This window comes from Haliaeetus albicilla, chromosome Z, assembly GCF_947461875.1.
Source record: "Haliaeetus albicilla chromosome Z, bHalAlb1.1, whole genome shotgun sequence".
Lineage (NCBI taxonomy): Eukaryota > Metazoa > Chordata > Aves > Accipitriformes > Accipitridae > Haliaeetus > Haliaeetus albicilla.
In genome coordinates, this window is record NC_091516.1 from 6,203,599 (window position 1) to 6,223,394 (window position 19,796).

Below are 19,796 nucleotides of genomic sequence, written 5' to 3' on the forward strand. Positions count from 1 at the left end.
GAAATGAAATGTCAGATTTACCTCCTTGATTTCATTTTAAAATCAAAAAACCTAGGCAACAGCCAACCAGCAACAGAACACAGGAAAAAAGGATTACATTTAATGATTAGTATTTCAAATTAGCTTCTCCTGCAATTTTTCCTGATCACTTCACATGCCTGCAAAATGAATTAGGTTAAATTACATTTCATAAATTAAACAAGTTATTCGGATATTCTTACAAATAGCCATTATAGTTTTGAATTGAACTATTCATGACATTGCTTAATACTTACAGCATGCAGCTTCTACAATATCATTTCTACCTAACCAATGCACAGAGAAAACACATTAAAATAAAATATAAAATTTTGAAAAACTGAAAACTGAAGCAACTGTACTTCCCAACGATAAATATGACTAACATCTGTTGCAGAAACTGCTTGGCACTTGTACAGTTTTGTGAAGGATTTTTGTTGTAGATAAATATTTTTCTACAATTCCTATTACGCACCACTCAACTCAGACATTTTCTTTAATTATACTACAAGGAGTCCTTTCATATCCATTAAAGAAAGGCAATTTGTTGCCTAAAAGAATGCATACATACTTCTAAATTTCAACTGTGATTCATCTGTCTTCTGACACATAAAAAAGCAAAGAAATACCTATAATTAATGGACTTAGTTCTGCAAAAATGGCTAATAAAACTCTCAATGTTCAACACATTATTTTTGTTAAATCCTGAAATATGCTCTTTTTGAAATAAGGAATGGTCTTATGATTCAACGTTTTACTTTCATTTCTCATCTCAATAATAAGGACAACAGCACAGCAAAGCCTTTAGGAAAGCAAGAAATTGCCATTTTAACACTGGCAAAATTGACTGAATAAGGCTCCCACTTCGCAGACACAGCAAACACAGGACATCATTTTTTCAGGGAAAAAACTAACAACTCTGTGACATTCTCCTTCAATTTTTTTTGTAATTTTGTTTGCCACTATTCTTAAGTAAAGAATTTCAGAGACATACACTGAGGTCTTGATGTAGGTGATTTCTTCTGAAAATATGCATAAGCTGTGCGCATTTAACAATATTCTTGTATTCAGCATTTCATACAGACTAGAAGTAGCAATCAAGACTTGTATGCTATGATAATACACGGAAAGATTTTTCTTTTTTTAAAGCAGAAACATATTTAAAAGCTATTGTAAGCATATAAAGATCTACTCCTCCACTGAGATATCAAGCAATTGGTAATGACGGATGAGGAGAAAGTGAGGGTACTGCAAATAAACGAGAAGAAATGCTAACTCTAAATACACAAAAGATTCAGTTCAGACCCAAAAGTCTATCCACATAGGCTCAACCGCAAAATGGGGAGTTACATGTATAATTTGCTGTAAAGCAGACTAACTGGCATTGTATTCACTATTCTTATGAAACCAGCAAGGAACATTTCCTAAATTATATTTATAATCAAAATCCTCAATTAACTTTAAACCAAATTTGGCTGTTTTAAAAAGGAAAAAAGTAGTAAAATAAAAAATACTTAAATCATGTGGAAAAAGCATTTCCATTGATGGAAATTGTAATCTCTACTGCTTTATGAAAAAAGTAAAAATCAAAGACACCTTCAGTATATTTGGATGAATAAAATGAAACCAGTTGTGTCTCAGGAGACTGATTTTTTAAGTGCAAGGTTTAGGAATACATGCGTTGCTTTTACATTGCACAATAAACTACAAGGGATTAATAAATTGATATATAAAAATCCATATTACATTTCCTTTAAACATTCATTACTTCTTCTTAAATCTGTTTTTAGATGAACAAGGCCTAGAACTTGTAGATTCTACCCCTGCCTCATTTCAGTTTGCCTTTTTAAGTAACTTGACATATTAAATCCAAATTCCTTTTTTTTTTTTTCTTTTTGCTAAGCACAGGTTCTTGGAGGAAAGGACCAATAATTTAATAAAACATTTTACAGTGTAGCTTACACAGTTCTCACTTAATCTCTTCCTCTCATATTAAAAATATCATTGTACTCCAGTCACATTTACACTTCTTAACATATAATAAGCTTAACTTTTTATCCTCTATTTCTTTTGGCTAAGAAAGGAAGCATAAATAGCAATAAAGCAGTACAAAAAGTACATGCAACTATACTGTACAAATAGTTATTCTACAGATCAGTAAGTTTTGCATTGAATTGAATTGGCATTCTTCAGAAAGATCATATTTTAGACGAAGTGCATCTAAGAAAGCAACAAGTTTAAATACAAAGCAGCAACACAGTATAAGGTGCTGAAAGTTTTCACTCTGCTGTAATGAAAAACACCACTCACAGAACAAACAGGACATTTAACATACAATCTTTAATAGGAAGAGTCTTTTAAATGACATTTATGAACAGAATGACACAACCAAATTTTAACTTCTTCCTACAACTTCAGAAGACTAGGTAGATTCTCATGAAGAATCAGTAACTTTCAGCATTTCCTCAAAGGTATGTGACACGATAGCAATGTAAGACAAATCTTTCAGAAACTTAAGAACAAAAGGTACACCAAATAGAACAATTATGTAATTTACTATGTGATAGCTACAAATTAGACAAAAACATTATTCCTTAAAAGAAGAAAATCAGAACAAATTAAGGACTTCAGAACAGTAATTGCAACTCTGCCCTCACATCAGTACACAGCAGTTCAGAAAAAAAGCTTTTACATAAAAGACAACCTATGACTGCAATCTATTGCTTTAAGCAGTTGCAAAGAATGGAGTAATGGGGTAGTGCAAGATTAAAACCAATAGCAAATAAAAAAACAAGCTGAACAAAAAATCACTGTCCCAGCAGCTTTTGATAAAAGTAGTTTAAAAACGCCTTTTCTCCCTTAAGCAAAATATGGTGAAAGCAGGAGAACTGCTTGTATCCAAGTATTACTTGTTTGTTTTCCAGAACAACTAAGCCTGTATAGAGTGCATTGGACTGGGTTCTTAGGGGCTGGGACTGTTCTTGGTCTCCCTACTTGCAGTGAAGAGTAATTGAGGCCAGTCCTTAACTAGGATGTCAGGGTAATAAGTAATACTGGGTCAGTGGTGTGCAAATAGTAAATACAAACAGGCAAGATGCTGCCACATTAACATACCTCTTGTACGGAGCGAGCTGCTGGCTTGTCTTGATGATTGGCCAATATTAAAAACGGCAAAGTACATAACTGTGGGTGCTGGAGAGCAGAATGCAGTTCATTCCTAGCAGTTTCTAGATCATCTTCAGAGGAGGCACTGTCTAATACAAATATTACCCCTTGGGATCCTTGGTAGTAACGACTCCAGTATTTCCTGATATTGTCAGCCCCTTTCAAGACAATAATAAGAACTAATTAAAACAAGAATAATTAAACAGATCTAACATTTGTATCTGAAAGTAACCCTTCTACCTAGAACAATCAAAGCAATGGACTAAATTTTCTCTCCTAAAGAATCATCATTGAAAGAATAAAAAGGAAAAAAGCAACCATAAATCCAACATACGTACAAAAGTCAAATTAACTTTGTTTCAATAAGGAAGGTATTTGACTGAATACAGTTTTCATCTCTGAAGGTTTCTGCTTCATTAATGAGTACTGGCAGAACTACTATGCTTCCAGTGCATGGAACCACTGGAATCTAATCTAATCTATACCTTCTCTAATGAAGTATCTTGGTACGAATACCTAAACCTTTGTCCATTCTCTTTAACTTAGCCCTGCAGCTCCTTGCTGTAACCTGTAGCTTCTGTCATGGCAGTTGCTCGTTTCTGAGCATGATGAAGTCTTTCAGTTCATCTCCAAACCATTAGGCAAACACTTCACAACTGGAGAAAAAAGGTGTCAGGAAAGCCTATTAAAGTAGTTAGAAATTTAATGATGACAATGGTGATACAATAGTGAGTTGAACAGTGAATGAGGAGATACGGTGACAACATGAAAAGGCATTCATTTCAACTATTTTTGCTCTGTCAACCACGCTAAGGATCCTGGAAGAGCCCAACAGTAGACACAAGTGACTGTACAGGCTTATGTGCCACGGTAATTTTTAGGACACAGTTCAGCAGCACTCAGCCATCTCAACAGAAGCCGAGCAATGAGGTTATCTACAGAAAGCTTTTGTCTCCCCTGGAGAGCAGCATACGTTGTAACGCTGAAGTAGGAAAAAAACCAACCACTGTATTTGACAGCTGTCAAACTATCTAAACTATGATTTGGATATGGGCTATTCTTTGTACGTCTGAATCTGGCACTACACTCATGGGGACTAACACTAAAAAGTAAACAGCAGCAATATACAAGTAGAAAACTTGACATGTCTGCAAGACAGTGATTTACAGAAATGTGTCTGTAAAGGATACCTTCAGCACTTTTCTTACTTTGAGATAGAGAGAAGTGAACTTTAATGTAGACACAGATACCAAGTGCTGATAAGAACAGAGCTCCATTTTTTAGTGAAACAAAACTACACAAAAATTCTGAGCAACATGTAGGCACAAAGTGAGAATTTAATGCAACATAATTACTATAACATTGATATGATACTTAAAATATTCAATTCATTTATACATTGTGGAATAGAAAAGACAGTCACTAAACAAAGGTGAAGAAATAAGTATCTAAAAAGGAATTTACAACATATACTTCAGGCATCTAACTCAAGAGTATTCAAATCCCGCCCCATGGAGTTACTGTCTTCTCTGTGCTGTCCACACTGGAACCTTAAGCACTCCGTTTCTGTATACTGCACCTAGCACAATTTAATTGGCTAATGAACATTGTAGGAAAAAGTGTGTATTCACAAAGAATACTGAAGTCATACCTGAACAGTTTTTTTCTGCAAGAGATCTAAAGAGTTGATTAAAGGTACATGGTCATGGGATTTAGTCAAGACCTTGCTTAATTTCTCTATTTATTTAACCAGATTCACACGTAACAATGCACAAATAGGACAGGTATTTCATTTATTTTATCATCAACTTCTGAAGATGAACAATACTTATACAGAAGAGGGACTGCATTGAAAGCTAATTCTATGTTTCTCTACCACCAGAATATCTACCAATTGTACTCGTAAAGAATTTCATAGCATCTATTAGAAGTCCCAGTCTATCCAAACAGCTGTCTATGTCAGAACCAAGTAGAGCAAGTTGCCAGAGGGACACTATTTACATAGCCATACACAGCAGTATCGCAGGCATCTAAAGTATCACATTACTTTAAAAACTGGTAGAGAATCATTTTGAATGAACTGAAAGGCCAACACCATGATCAGTTCTTTGAAGGTCTTTTTTTTTTTCCTAGCAACATAACATCTGTCTTTCTTACACTAAGCTTCAGCCAGCTAGTTTTTAATCACGTGTCGCTGCCCGACCCTAAGACTTATCTTTGTAACTGTACTATTTCTAAAGAGAAAAATTGTGTGGTGAACTACAGAGCATTTGACCTCTCGTATCCAGGCACATGGAAGAAAGCAGCTCATGAATCCCTGCATGGGACACTGGAGCCAGAAAAGCAGTATACTGATTTGTTGATCTTACAGTACTGTCTTTTTGGTTCAGGTTCTTTAGCTGCTCTGCTTTGTTTCTCTACATCAACTGTCCCAAAAGAAACACCACCAAAGCGCAACAGGCCTTTTCCCTCCAGCCCTGGCCTGTCACCATGGCGTAGCTATAAGAACCAATTAATAATGTTCAACAAAACTTGGTATTTCCTTCACGATCTTCCATTAGAATAATGACCTGCTCTGAACTTGCTTACACTTCAATTCTGAAGAAATCAGAGCCTGAGGTTTAAGAATAAAAAAATTTGCACTAAGCAGACAGGAAAAAAGACTGAGAAAGTCTGTACCTTGGGATGCCATTTTACCTCATTTTTCTGGCAAATGCACTTGAAAAATAATTCTTGGCATCAATAAGCTATCAGCAACTGGAAATCACAATCTCTACAAGACAAATAAGCTTATATTCTTTTGCCTTAACTCTTCATATTCAGGGAGCATAACCTGCTCTCAACTTCTTTCTCCAGAGCATTAGGTAGTACATTGTGGGGTCACCCTGGGCAGGAAACACTGGCTTGCAAATAGCGATCCAGCCATTGCACCTTACAGCATGACAAATTCAGTCTTACAGAGCAAGCAGTTGTTTTTAAAGGTGCAGTTTAGCACAGACTATCCTATGAATTAATCTCTTCATCTATTCCAAAGGTTTCTAAGACAGGCAAATTCAAAGTCTGAGTTCTCTGGCAATCCAGAATGTAATGTGCATCTATTAAACACCCTCAGGCTCTCAGAGACTGCTGAGATAAAACCAGAAACTTAACTGGCACCCAAAATGTCCTATCAAACAACAGTAACACAGAAGATAAGCATTTAGGTTTGTCAGCCTAATATCATGTGTTTCTCTAAGAGCTTTGCAGGCACATGGCTGTTACTTCAACCACTTCATGCCTAAACTAAGATTTAAAAAAAAAAAAAAAAAAAAAAGAAAAAAGAAAGAAAAAGAAAGAAGTAACTCAGGTAAAAATCTCGAAAACATCAGAAAGATATAACAACAATTCACATTAGACCTAGGCAACATGTATGTGAAAGGTTCACTAAAATGTAACATTCAGTGTAGTATTTTCCTCAAACACAGGCAAGAGCCAGGACTCATACCTAGGCATATGATCTGTTTCCCTCAGCAATTAACCCACAGGAGTGGGTTGAGTCCTGTGATGTCACTAAAACATCCCATTTACAAATTTGGGTGGTGGGGGACCACACTACAAGACAATCACACTACTTACTAGAAAAGAAAAGACTGTACTCAGTCAAACATAGGCTTGAATTACTTTATAAAAGGAAAAAAACCCAACAACCTGTCCTTACAGAGAAACAACAGGGTGCTGTAATTAAAAATCCCAATCATTCAGCATTACTACAGGGCTAGTTTATTCAACTAACTGTTCAAAATTTTAGAAAGTTTTAACTTGTAATTTTTTAAATGTCAAAGAAATAATTTTTTTCTGATTATCAGCCAATGGTATAGTGTGTCCACATTAACACCGTTTATGATTCGCATCAGTGCCAACAGTACCCTCTCAAATGCCCCTTGGAGCTGGAGGCAGGAGTTTGAAAGTTACGTGCAGTTTAATACATATCTAAAACAGGCTGCACAGTTATGCACTCCTGTAAATATTACACAAAATGAAGAGGTTCAAATCCTCCTTTCAACTATGAATACTTCTGTTTACATCTTCATTCACAGCAGCTTGAGGCTACCTTCAATTTCCTCCTTTTCAGTACTTTCAGGAGAACAGAACATAGCATTACAGAAAAAATTCACTGAAAGGAATTTCAAGGTGTCAAATTTATTACTTGTCAAACTTGCAGCAAGTCTCCATTGAGAGCACAATGAATGTCACGCAGCCCTTGCTTCAAGATAGTCTAGCCTGCACATGAAAGCTCTTGTTCACCTCAAAATACATCACAGCGCTGGAGAAGTTATAGTCTCAAATCCAGGGAAGAACTTTTTCTCCTTCCCACCAAAACCAGTTAACCTAGGCCATGAAAGAATGTAGCCTGCCAGTTTTTCCACCACTTCAAATATAACATCCACTCACCTGAAATAAAGACACCTACTTATTTTGAAAGTTTTGTAGTTGTGTCCTGGTTTCAGCTGGGATAGAGTTAACTGTCTTCCTAGTAGCTGGTACAGTGCTATGTTTTGGGTTCGGTATGTGAAGAATGTTGATAACACTGATGTTTTCAGTTGTTGCTCAGTAGTGTTTATAGTCAAGGATTTTTCAGTTTCTCATGCCCAGCCAGGGCACCTGACCCAAACTGGCCAACAGTGTATTCCATACCATGGGATGTCCCATCTAGTTTAGGAACTGGGAAGGGGGGGCGGGGAATCGCCGCTCGGGGACTGGCTGGGTGTCGGTCGGCGGGTGGTGAGCAATTGCCCTGCGCATCATTTGTACATTCCAATCCTTTTATTACTACTGTTGTCATTTTATTAGTGTTATCATTATCATTATTAGTTTCTTCTTTTCTGTTCTATTAAACCGTTCTTATCTCAACGCAGGAGTTTTACTTCTTTTCCTGATTTTCTCCCCCATCCCACTGGATGGGGGGGAGTGAGTGAGCGGCTGCGTGGTGCTTAGTTGCTGGCTGGGGTTAAACCACGACAAGTTGATTAAAAAATTACACAGGTAATTCCTCTACTGGTATTAAACAGGCAACTTCTAATTAGCAAAAAGGTGAAAAGATGCCAAGAAATATGTCAACCATGCCACAAAATCTTTTTGCATGAAAGACTGACCCATGAGTGGAGCAGTAAGAAGGAAGAGAAGGGAAAAAGAAATCTTGTCCGTTCTTGCAAAATCTTTAAATACACCCTACCCTCTTGCCCCAAGAAAACTTTATGAAAAGAATTTTGAAATAACTGCTTCTAAATCTACATAGGGTTTATAACTTCACTTCCCATCATTTCCTCACAAGGAAAACCAACATGTGTTCTTAGGTAATCAGGAAAATGCCTAAAATCTTAGAAATATTAACACATTTTTAAGAGATGTGGCTGTTCCTTATCTATCTTAAGCATACTCTCTATTTAGGTGTCCCAGTACTCCCTTTGAATAAATACAGCATATAGATTTTTTTGTTGTTGTTTTTTTAACACTAGCTATTTTTCAACCTGTTAGCTCCTTTTTATTACAAATAAAGTTATAAATCCTAAGATACCCACTTTGTATGTACATGCAATGTCCACAGACAGACAGATCCACACCCAAATACAGAAGTTTCCCACAGGTACAATGTCAGTCACCCTTCAATGGCTATTTTGTATTGCTACTGCGTAGCGTTAAGCAGCAATACAGATGCTAAACCAAAAACCTTCCTCAAAACTCAAAAGTCCTAGGACTTTTGTTTCCTAGGGTTTAAGACCAAGTGATCACAGCCTCCTTTCCCTAGCCCTTCAGGCAGTGCACTCCTGCAATCATACACAAAGCATGGCAGCAGGAAATTGGCGGGTTTTTTTCCTGAAAGAGCACATTTTGAGATTGTTAGATCAGTTATATTCACTGCAGCAATTCAACAACAATCTGAACAAACAGCATAACAGAAAAAAAAAAACAAAAATGTTGAGGAATAAATCTTCTGCCTTTATATTCAAAATATACAAAAATCAGAAATACACATAAGTTTATTGCGCTTATTCTTGTTTTTCTTATCAAACTGAAGTTTATGGAAACCATCTCTGTCATCTCCTGTCTGCTTTCCAGGCTTCCCCAGTGAGATTAATCTGGAAGTCAAGACTTCAGTATTTTCCCTATTAGCTAACTTGAGTGCTGTCTCCAACACTGAATCTCCACCTACTCTGATATTTGAAACTGTTACAAAAATATTTAGGTTGCAAGCAGTTGGAAATTTTAAAAACACCATATTTACACTTGCCTGCAGAAAGTCAGTTTGATCTACTTAGGTGTGCGTATCTTACTACCATCTTAAAATAAAACCCGCAATTTGAAACAAAAAATCTCCTGTTCTCATCAGGAACAGACAGGCCATTTTAAAAGTTCCTTTAAAAAAATCTTACAGATTATTTCAAAACAAAGATAAGGAAATACATGCCCTGCAATATGCTCTAACATTTCTCAGAGAGTCTGCAGCAGGTGGCACACCATGCTAAACTGGACTTCATGTATGTCAGCCATTCTCAAAATCACCCCTGCTTTTTTTTTTTTTTTTTATTTTTTAAAGGCACAAACACACAGTAAGTCCTCTAGGGCCAGCAAAGAAAGGCTGGCAACAAGAAAATCATCTGCCAGTTCCCTGTCTACCCATTACCCCATCTCTGCCCTTCTTCTGCCTCTGCTGGAGGACTCAGTAACAGCCAGGATCTCAGAACCAGTGGCACAACTCCCCAAGCCAATAACTGCTGCCAGCACCCAGCAAGGCTCATACCTACCCTCCTCTGAGCTGCAGTCACCCCTTTGGTAACAGTGCAGGTAATCTCAAATAAAGCTCAAAATGCATCTTACTCTATGGCACTTAAGATTAGCAGGCATATAAAGAAAGCAGCAAGTCTACCACACCTGTGTATTTCTGTTTGTTTAGCCCTTCTACTGACTGGTTCACAAAAGTTTGAATCCACTTTAGCCTTTGAAAGGATCAAGGCCTTTTCTGTCTAGAATCAAAAATAAAAACTTTTTTTTTGTTTGGGGGGGAGTTCATAAAATGTACGTATCATTTCTGACGCGAAACTAGGCTGCTACAGTCTGACCTTTGATTCAGCCTGAAGAAAATAGAGTTGCCAGTCCAACAGGAGACAAGAGACTTTCTAGCAAACCACAGGTTCTACTTTTCTCTCCACAAAACATCCCATCAACAAAAATAACGAGGCCCCCACCCCACAAAAAATTTCCACTAGGAAATTTTGTGGTTTCCTTATCATATCATATTGTACACAGCTTTGATAGGCATTGCTTGCATGGCTCCTACTTATTTTGAGTAAGATAGGCAGTGGGTTGTCTATTTACACCATAAAAATCTAATTGTAGAGAAAGAACAGTATTTCCAAAGCACAGTGGAAAGATCGCTATGCTGATTTCTTATCAGAGGTTCCTCAGGACTCATGTTAATGAAATCCATAAGCAGGTGTAAATGATCTCTCTTATCTATGAAATGAGGAAACTATGTGACAGAGCCTGGGCTTAGGCACCATTTGAACAGCAGACTGAGTATGACTGATAGCAAACAGATCTAACATTAATGCTTTGGGAAGCTGAATGTCTCTGTGCGACTCACAGCTTGGACAGCTCATCAGGGTCATCTAAAAATTTCATCTGCTAAGATGTTCTGTGAACTGTTAGATGCAGCTATGTCACAGATGGCATTGCACGTACTCCACAACCAGATTTTGTAGAGATGTCAGCTGCCTTTTAGTCAAATACAGTACTGAGATTTTATTGCTTTGTGTTAGTTTGTCCCTATGAAGATGACTTAGGCTGGCATTTACCTGTGGGGCCAGTTTTCTGATGACTAATCAGATTAAATTTTAGCTGCTCTTCCAGGCTACATTGCTAGAAGGGTGTTCAGTACACCCCTCTACCTTCACAGAGCATAGGAGGAGGAAAAACTTCCAAAGTAAGGCAAAATATGCATGCTTTGTTTAACCAATCGTATTTAAAGTTATTTGTTCTCAAGCTCTCACCTAGAAAATTAATATAGCTGGCCTAAGAATGTGAATTTATGACTTTGGTCATGAAGCTTAAGAAGGAATAGCAGTGGGGAGGACAGCTATCTCTTTTCTCCTGGGCATGCTCAACCAACTGGAGCCTCAAGTATCCCGGATATTAACCGCTCCGCTCTTGCTAAGCTTTTAACACATTTTGTCTTAAATGAAGTTTCAAAGATGACTATACAACATGTTGAATCTCTATGCTTGTGAAGAAGGCCTTTGGGTGGATTACAAAAACGTAACACAAACATATGATAATAAATTTTAGTACATAAAACAGAGAATGTTACTAAACCCTATAACACGTTGTTAGTAGTTTTAAACTTGGTAAGAAGAAAAAGAGCTGTTCACACCCAGAATCATTCTTTTAAATTTGACCAGGCTCAGTATTTGGCATCTCACCAGTAGTTTCTAAGCCTGCATTTAAAAGATAGCAAACTAAATTATAAAATAGAATTATTCTAAAAAAACCCCTGTAACAGACCTCCAGAATGGACCTAAAATCTTGATTTAGGCCTGAACAAGTATCTACCTCACAACAGACACCATGACTTCACATTCTGTTTTGACAGCATTACAACAGCAAATGACTGAATAAACACACTGAATAAATGGTGGTTTCAGGCACTGTGTCTCCAGGCTGCAATTTCTTAAAACCAAAGAAAAACCTTCCTATTTCCTTTGCACCTTCAGTATCTGTCTTGAGAATAAACCTCAGCATTCAGCACCCAAAACTTTGTTCAGCAAAACTTAGAACCTTCTGAACAACTGTTACCATCTGCCTTATTTTTCCAGTCTTTCCCCATTCTCCTCCATGTTCATTGTACACAATTTCATCCTTAGTTCCCACCAGAGACCGCTGCACTGTAACAAGAAATCATCAAATCTGTAATTTCTTTCTATACCACTACTTAGCTGAGTTATCCTGGTATAAGTACATACTGAGAGAATGTGGACAAGGGCATAGCACATCTTCACAGTAATCTAAATCACACACATTCACAGAATCATAGAATGGTTTGTGTTGGAAGGGACCTTAAAGATCACCTAGTTCCAACCCCACTGCCATGGGGAGGGGCGGGGACACCTTCTAGACCAGGTTGCTCAAAGCCCCATCCAACCTGGCCTGGAACACTTCCAGGGAAGAGGCATCCACAACTTCTCTGGGCAACCTGTTCCACTGCCTCACCACCCTCACAGTCAAGAACTTCTTCTTTACATCTGATCTAAATCTATGCTCTTTTGGTTTAAAGCCATTACCCCTTGTCCTATCACTACATGCCTTTATAAAAAGCCCTCTCTGGCTTTCTTGTAGGCTCCCATTAGGTACTGGAAGGCCACGACAAGGTCTCCCTGGAGCCCTCTCTTCTCCAGGCTGAACAATGCCAACTCTCTCACCCTGTCTTCATAGGAGAGGTGCTTCAGCCTTCTGATCGTCTTTGTGGCCCTCCTCTGAAGTCACTCCAACAGGTCCACATCCTCCTTATGTTGGGGGCCCCAGAACTGAACGCAGTACAGCAGGTGGGGTCTCATGAGAGCAGAGTAGAGGGGGAGAATCACCTCCCTTGACCTGCTGGTTACACTTCTTTTGATGCAGCCCAGAATGCAGAGCGCACGTTGTTGGGTCATGTTGAGCTTCTCATCAACCAACACCCTGAAGTCCTTCTCTGCAGGGCTGCTCTCAATCCCTTCACTGTACAGCCTGTATTTGTGTTTGCGGTTGCCCCAACCCATGTGCAGGACCTTGCACTTGGCCTTGTTGAACTTCATGAGGTTTGCATGGGCCCATCTCTCAAGACTGTCAAGGTCCCTCTGGATGGCACCCCTTCCCTCCAGTGTGTTGACCACACCACACAGCTTGGTGTCATTGGCAAACTTGCTGAGAGTGCACTCAATCCCACTGTCCATGTCACCAAGAAAGATGTTAAACAGTGCTGGCCCCAATACTGATCCCTGAGGAATGCCACTCATCACTGGTCTCTACTCAGACATAGAGCTGTTGACCGCAACTCTTTGAATGCAACCATCCAGTCAATTCCTTATCCACCAACTGGTCCATCCATCAAATCCATGTCTCTCCAATTTAGAGACAAGGATGTCATTTGGGACATTGCCAAATGCTTTGCACAAGTCCACATAGATGATGTCAGTTGCTCCTCCCTTATCCACCAACGCTGTACGTAGAAGGCCTGTCACAGAAGGCCACCAAATTTGTGAGGCACAATTTGCCCTCAGTGAAGCTATCTTGGCTGTCACTAATCACCTCCTTATTTTCCACGTGCCCTAGCATAGTTTCTAGGAGGATCTGCTCCATGACCTTGCCAGGCACAGAGGTGAGAATGACTGGCCTGTAGTTCCATGGGTCTTCCTTTTTTCCCTTTGTGAAAATGCGGGTTATGTTTTCCCTTTTCCAGTCAGTGGGAACTTCCCCAGATTGCCACGACTTCTTTAATATGATGTATAGTGGCTGCAGCAGGTGCATCTGCCCCGATAAAAGACCAAAACTTCTTGACCACTGAAAACAAAGAGTTAAAACAAGAAGCCACAGTTTGGGGGTCGGGCTGCCTAGCCCTCATGGTGACTGTGGTCATGTACACACCTCTACCAGTGACGGCCATCATGTACACACCTCAGTCAAGGGATAGGAAAGGCAAGGCCCTTCAGTCAACAGACAAGGCCCTCAGCCAATGAAACACCTCGGTCGAGGGATGTTTCCATCTGCAGTCTGACTGCATCTGCAGTCAGAGACTCTCCCCTTAGAATGGGACACCATCTAAGGAAACTCCCCAGGACTGAGTGCCTCACCTTTCTGGTGAGACATATGCGCATTTTGAGTCATCATTCTAAGCTCAGATTTGGTTATTGTTCGTGTAGTTAGAGCTCCCAACTGACATCCTGAACCTGTAAATAAGTTGTGTTTGTCGCAGTGTTTACAACCTAATACTCCCATCCAGTCTGGCTGTTATATCTCAATACAACGTAACATTCCTGTTCAATTTGACCATTACATTTTGATACCATTAAAGAAAATTTACTTTTAAAATATATTGCTGTCGGTCTAGTGCTTCTGCGACAGTGGCTTAGCCACTTCATCTGCCAGTTCCCTCAGGACCTGTGAATGCATCTCATCAGGTCCCATGGACTTGTGCACCTTCAAGTTCCCTAGATGGTCTCGAACCTGATCTCCTATGCTGGGCAGTTCTTCATTCTCCCAGTCCCTGCCTTCGCCTTCTGTGACTTGGGCAGTGTGGCTGGAGCACTTGCTGGTGAAGACTGAGGCAAAAAAGTCATTGAGTACCTCAGCCTTCTCCATGTCCCAGGTAACAAGGTCTCTCATTTCTTTCCAGCAAGGGCCCACATTTTCCCTAGCCTTCTTTTTATCACCAACGTACCTATAGAAGCTTTTCTTGTTGACCTTGACATCCCTGGCCAGATTTAATTCTATCGGAGCTTCAGCTTTCTTAACCTGATGCCTGGCTGCTCAGACAATTTCTCTGTATTCTTCCCAGGCTACCTGCCCTTCCTTCCACCTTCTGTAGGCTTCCTTTTTGTGTTTGAGTTTGTCAAGGAGCTCCTTGTTCACCCATGCAGGCCTCCTGGCATTTTTGCCTGACTTCCTCTTTGTTGAGCTTGGCGGAGGTGACCCTTGAATATTAACCAGCTTTCTTGGGCCCACTTCCCTCCAGGACTTTATCCCATGGTTCTCTACCAAGCAAATCCCTGAAGAGGCCAAAGTGTGCTCTCCTGAAGTCCAGGGCAGTGAGCTTGCTGTGTGCCCTCCTCACTGCCCTAAGGATCTTGAACTCCACCACTTCATGGTCACTGCAGCCAAGGCTGCCCTTGAGCTTGACATTCCCCACCAGCCCCTCCTTGTTGGTGAGAACAAGGTCCAGCATAGCACCTCTCCTCGTTGGCTCCTCTATCACTTGGAGAAGGAAGTTGCTATCAGTGCATTCCAGGAACCTCCTGGGTTGCTTATGCCCTGCTGTGTTGTCCCTTCAACAGATATCACGGTGGCTGAAGTCCCTCATGAAGGCCAGGGCTTGTGAACATGACGCTGCTCCTACCTGTCTACAGAGGGCCTTGCCCACTCAGTCTTCCTGGTCGGGTGGCCTGTAGCAGACCCCCACTATAATGTCACCTGTCCCTGCCCTCCCTTTAATACTGACCCATAAGCTCTCAGTCAGATCCTGACCCATCCCCAGGCAGAGCTCCATGCACTCCAGCTGGTCATTGATGTAGAGGACAACACCCCCTCCACGTCTCCCCTGCCTGTTCTTCCTAAAGCATGTGTATCCTTCCATTCCAACACTCCAATCATAGGAGCCATCCCACTATGTCTCTGTCCTACCAATAAGATTGTAGCCCTGCAGGCGTGTGCACGGAAGGCAGCCTGGCTTAGGAAACAAACACAATTAAAAAAAAATCAGCAACAGGATTTTTTTTTTAAATAATTCTAGTATCATGTACTTCAAAAGAAAAACTTCTGCAAAAATTGCACAGCAAACTTTGCTCCACGTCCCTAATCCTAAAGGCTGACGAAGAGATAACCAGACCAGGAAGAGACAAAAGAAGAGAGACTGTTTTCTAAGCACTTTGCCTGAAAAATTACAATCCCCACAGAAATGAAGAAGTAAAACTTGGCTTCATTAGCAGCTCCAGAAGGCAACCAGTACAATAAAAACTAGCACCATCTTTGACCTTGAGAAAGAATATTGCTTCAACCAAACAAAAAGTATACTATGCAGTCAGCATCTGTTTCACTTAACTGCTTGGCTGCTGAATATAAGAGCCTTAAACAGTATGACTTCTGCTGTAAGCTTTTTAAATATCAGCTGATAATACATTGCTGTACAAAGACATATGAAGCTTTCAGTTACCTAAACCTAAAAGACAATTTTAAAACAGAGTACCAAAAATGAGAACTATATGGAACTTCACCCTTTGAATAACATGCAACATCAGACAGTAGTTGTTAAAAACATGTGCCTTTCTACCTTCCTCCAAGTTTCCAGGATTGAACATCTGGACAAGACCTCCGTAATACAGTAAAGAGAACTTAAGATAACAAGACCGTAACAACTGAAGGCAAAAACCAGGAATAAGAACAAAAACGTAGATTTCAACATCAGAAGCAGAAATTCCGGAATAAAATTTAGCAGTGATTAAATATGTAAGCTGCTTTACTTTCATACAGCAGCAAGAGAGAAACCATCCATACTCCAGAAAGCTCAGGCTTTACCTTCATCAAATAGGAACACATCTCTCAACTAGAAGACTAAATGATGACCACCAGCTTTTGGAAGAAAAACAAATTTTTGGAAGCTTGCCTCAGGTCTCTCACCTAGGCAATGAAAAGCTATCAGAATTAGCATTCTTCTGCAGTGTCTCATAGAAAAAACAGATGACACCATTTCTAAGTACAGACATGTAAACACCCATAGTTAAAGGGAAAAGAAATGAAAAGGTGGAGTAAAAAAAATTCTGACAATCATTCTGTCTTTGGGAGGAGATAAATTGATGAAAAAACCAAATCAAATATTCTGGATTACTTCAGGACATCTTGTCATGAGACAAAGCACTCCACTGAGATAAGGTTTCTCATAACACACATACCTGCATAAAATATAAGTTGTATGATCAGAAAAGGTTAAGGAAGAGACTTTAACCAGGATCTGCTATAGAATACTCAGATCCAATTCCTGATGCAAAAACTGCATTTACCTATACAAATTATATATTTCATAGAGATTAGGCAGCCAAATGTATAAACTGGGCTGCAAATGATTCACCCTATTTAAAAAAAAAATTCAAAAAATGACCTAAATGCACATTTTGCAGATAACACATTCAAGCAGAAGCAACACTATCCCTGTGGAGTGGTCCCTTTATCAAAGAAAACTTCTGCTCCTTTTACAGGATACAGGCTCAAACAAAAACATGTATGTTTAAATCCATGGAGCAATGGTAGTAAAGAGGAAATGCTATGTTTTTAATACGTGCTTATCCTAAAGCCTTCTTGAAAGTTTCAGATAAGACAGCCATCATGAAACTTGATTTGATCTCATGAAACTTCCTTCAAGAACCAAGGTAACTTCTACCTCAGAGCATTTAAGAGAGGTTTCAACCTTGCTGAAAATCTAATGAAGATCAAGATTCCTTCTACTATATTTACATAGATAATAAAGACGACCTACAGAAATTCTAGAATATAATGAAGATCTATGTGTTTTTTTAATTAGAAGAACCATATATGAAATTAGACTCCACAAGAACTCCCATTAGGAGAGCGTTTTCCTCCTTTTAACAGAGCTACCTCTTGATCACTTAAGACTCAGGGTCAGAACTGGGCAGCCAAATAGCTTATCTGTATACAGACAATTAAAAAAACCACAACTACGTAACAACTATCCCTTCAAAACCCAATAAATCCTACAAGAAATTAAATCTCAAAGAATGTAACTCATTGGAAGTTGGCTGCCTTTCCAACACTTTCGGTGGTGCAGAAAGTATATTGGGTTTGCCAAATGTTCAGTTACATGAGCCAGTGCTTCTAAGTAAAAGCTTGTATGTACAATAAACACAGGGAATGCACCTCCTTGAGCTGCCACGTGAGCCGTAGTACAGTTACAGTCCAGTGTGTATTTCTGCGTAATTTAACCACTGCAATCCAAGAAATTACATTAAGGAGATACACCACACTTACACGCCTTCCGCTCTTCCTGCTTTTTACTTTTTGTTCTTTGTAGTCAGCACCTGTACAATTTTTCTCAACTTTATCTGCTGTGGTGAAACACAGGTTTTAAATTCCAGCCACACTGATTTATCATTTTTAAATTTTAAAAAACTAACAGTTTGGTACGATGAGATCAAGACACTGCATGTTTTTATAATCAAATAAATAAATGCTATACCTCCAAGTTCTTTTATGTTCAAGATGGCATTCTGGAATGGCACAGCTTTTATACTAAAACCTAAGAACAGAAATACAGAGTATTAGTAAGTTAAAGATGCCATTTGAAATCAATTGCATACATTCAGAAAAGACTACTTTTCCATCAAGAACCAGGATTTTGCATACGAAATACTGTTTCAATATGATGTTTAAAAATATCAATTGGGGGGTGGGGCGAGAGGCAGAATAAATCAGTATGAGCAATGAAATCTGCAGTGATACTATTAAATAGCTGGCACACATAAAATTCAGCACAAAACTTCCATCCAGGCTATCTACCATTTGGTAAGGAGTTAGTACTGAATATACCTTCATGAAGCCATCTTTTAATGCAGTTTTCAGCCTACTAATAATATGAAGCGATCCTTCTGCAATTTTTAGGAGATGTGGAAGACAACATGCAATTCAAATCACTTTTCTTCCATTTAAACTTTACAGGTTTTGGTTACACCTAGAGTATTAATCCTGTATATAAACGTTATTAACAGAAAGATCCTTTTACAGACCTAAGTGGTATGTATTAAAATGGTTACAAGCACACTAGAAGCATTTATGAATCCTCTATTAGCCTGTTACATGCTTAAAACTAAAAAAACTTTTTTAAAAGTGTGTTTTCCCTTAACTGAAAATTCAGACAGCCAAGAGAAAGAGAATGTGAAAGGCTCCCAGCAATCCATCAATTTTTAGTGCATACATACATACAAGTGTATGTAATACTTTATATAGGAAAAAAATTATGTCTGCTTTTTCAGCATAAAACGTCCAGATAGACAGTAAATTTATTTCCATCTAGCACAAGTAGTTTCAACATGACTACATACCTGTGAATTGAGTAAATAAGTTTTAAAAAAATGTGTTTTTCTCTGAGTTTATTAGCTATTGTTTAACAGAAACAAGGTATTTTTTCTCCCAGATCAGACCAGTATGACATTGCAGTACTCCAACCATGGTCAGTGCTAGATGCAGCAGAGGAAAGTGCGAGACAATCTGAAGGGTAGAATTATGAAATATTTTTGTTGTTGTCTTAAAATAAATAAATCCTAAACTCTTCCTAGAAAGGAGAAAAATCTGGAATGGACCTGAGTGGTGTTCATAAGAAAAGCAAAAACACAGGTTATAGTTTGAAAACTGAGTGGAGAATTTGTCACATTTTATTCTTAGATTCTCAACAACATTTTCTCATACAGCAGAGATATGGTACATATGGGTAGACTTATTATAAGCTGAATAGCCTAGATATGCATCATTTTGGTTAGGATGCTGCCCAGTTTCTCCATTCCTCAAGTTGCCTAACTAAATAATGGTATTTTGTTGCACCTATCTAGAAGCATGTAAGAAATTTAATTTTAAAATTAATCATGTGTTCATTATTTCCTTTGCTAGATCTATACTGCTATTTATATTGCTGTTACTATTTCTTTCAGGGTCTAAATTGTTAAAGTACAATTTGCAGTAATTCCAGGTAACTCTAAAGATAAAGCTCGGGGGGGGGGGGAGGGGGGGGGGGAAGGCTGAATTATTCTACAATTTCCTTCTAACTTTTTGAGTAAGGCATTGACACCTTCTCCACACAATGAGGTGTCAGATCTCTTTAACATTCGCAA

General features: G+C 38.8%; 1 protein-coding gene across 6 annotated transcripts in view; it reads right to left on the reverse strand.

Annotated features, from left to right (window-relative positions):
• The window catches only part of ARL15 (ARF like GTPase 15), a 229,789-nt gene that overhangs the window by 128,698 nt on the left and 81,295 nt on the right, over positions 1-19,796 (reverse strand). For all 6 annotated transcript variants that reach the window (XM_069776735.1, XM_069776737.1, XM_069776740.1 and 3 more), the window contains 2 exons: positions 18,152-18,211; positions 3,133-3,341 (listed from right to left, as the gene is read on the reverse strand). In XM_069776735.1, the coding sequence (XP_069632836.1) occupies positions 3,133-3,341; positions 18,152-18,211 (269 nt within the window). The remainder of the gene's footprint in view (positions 1-3,132; positions 3,342-18,151; positions 18,212-19,796) is intronic.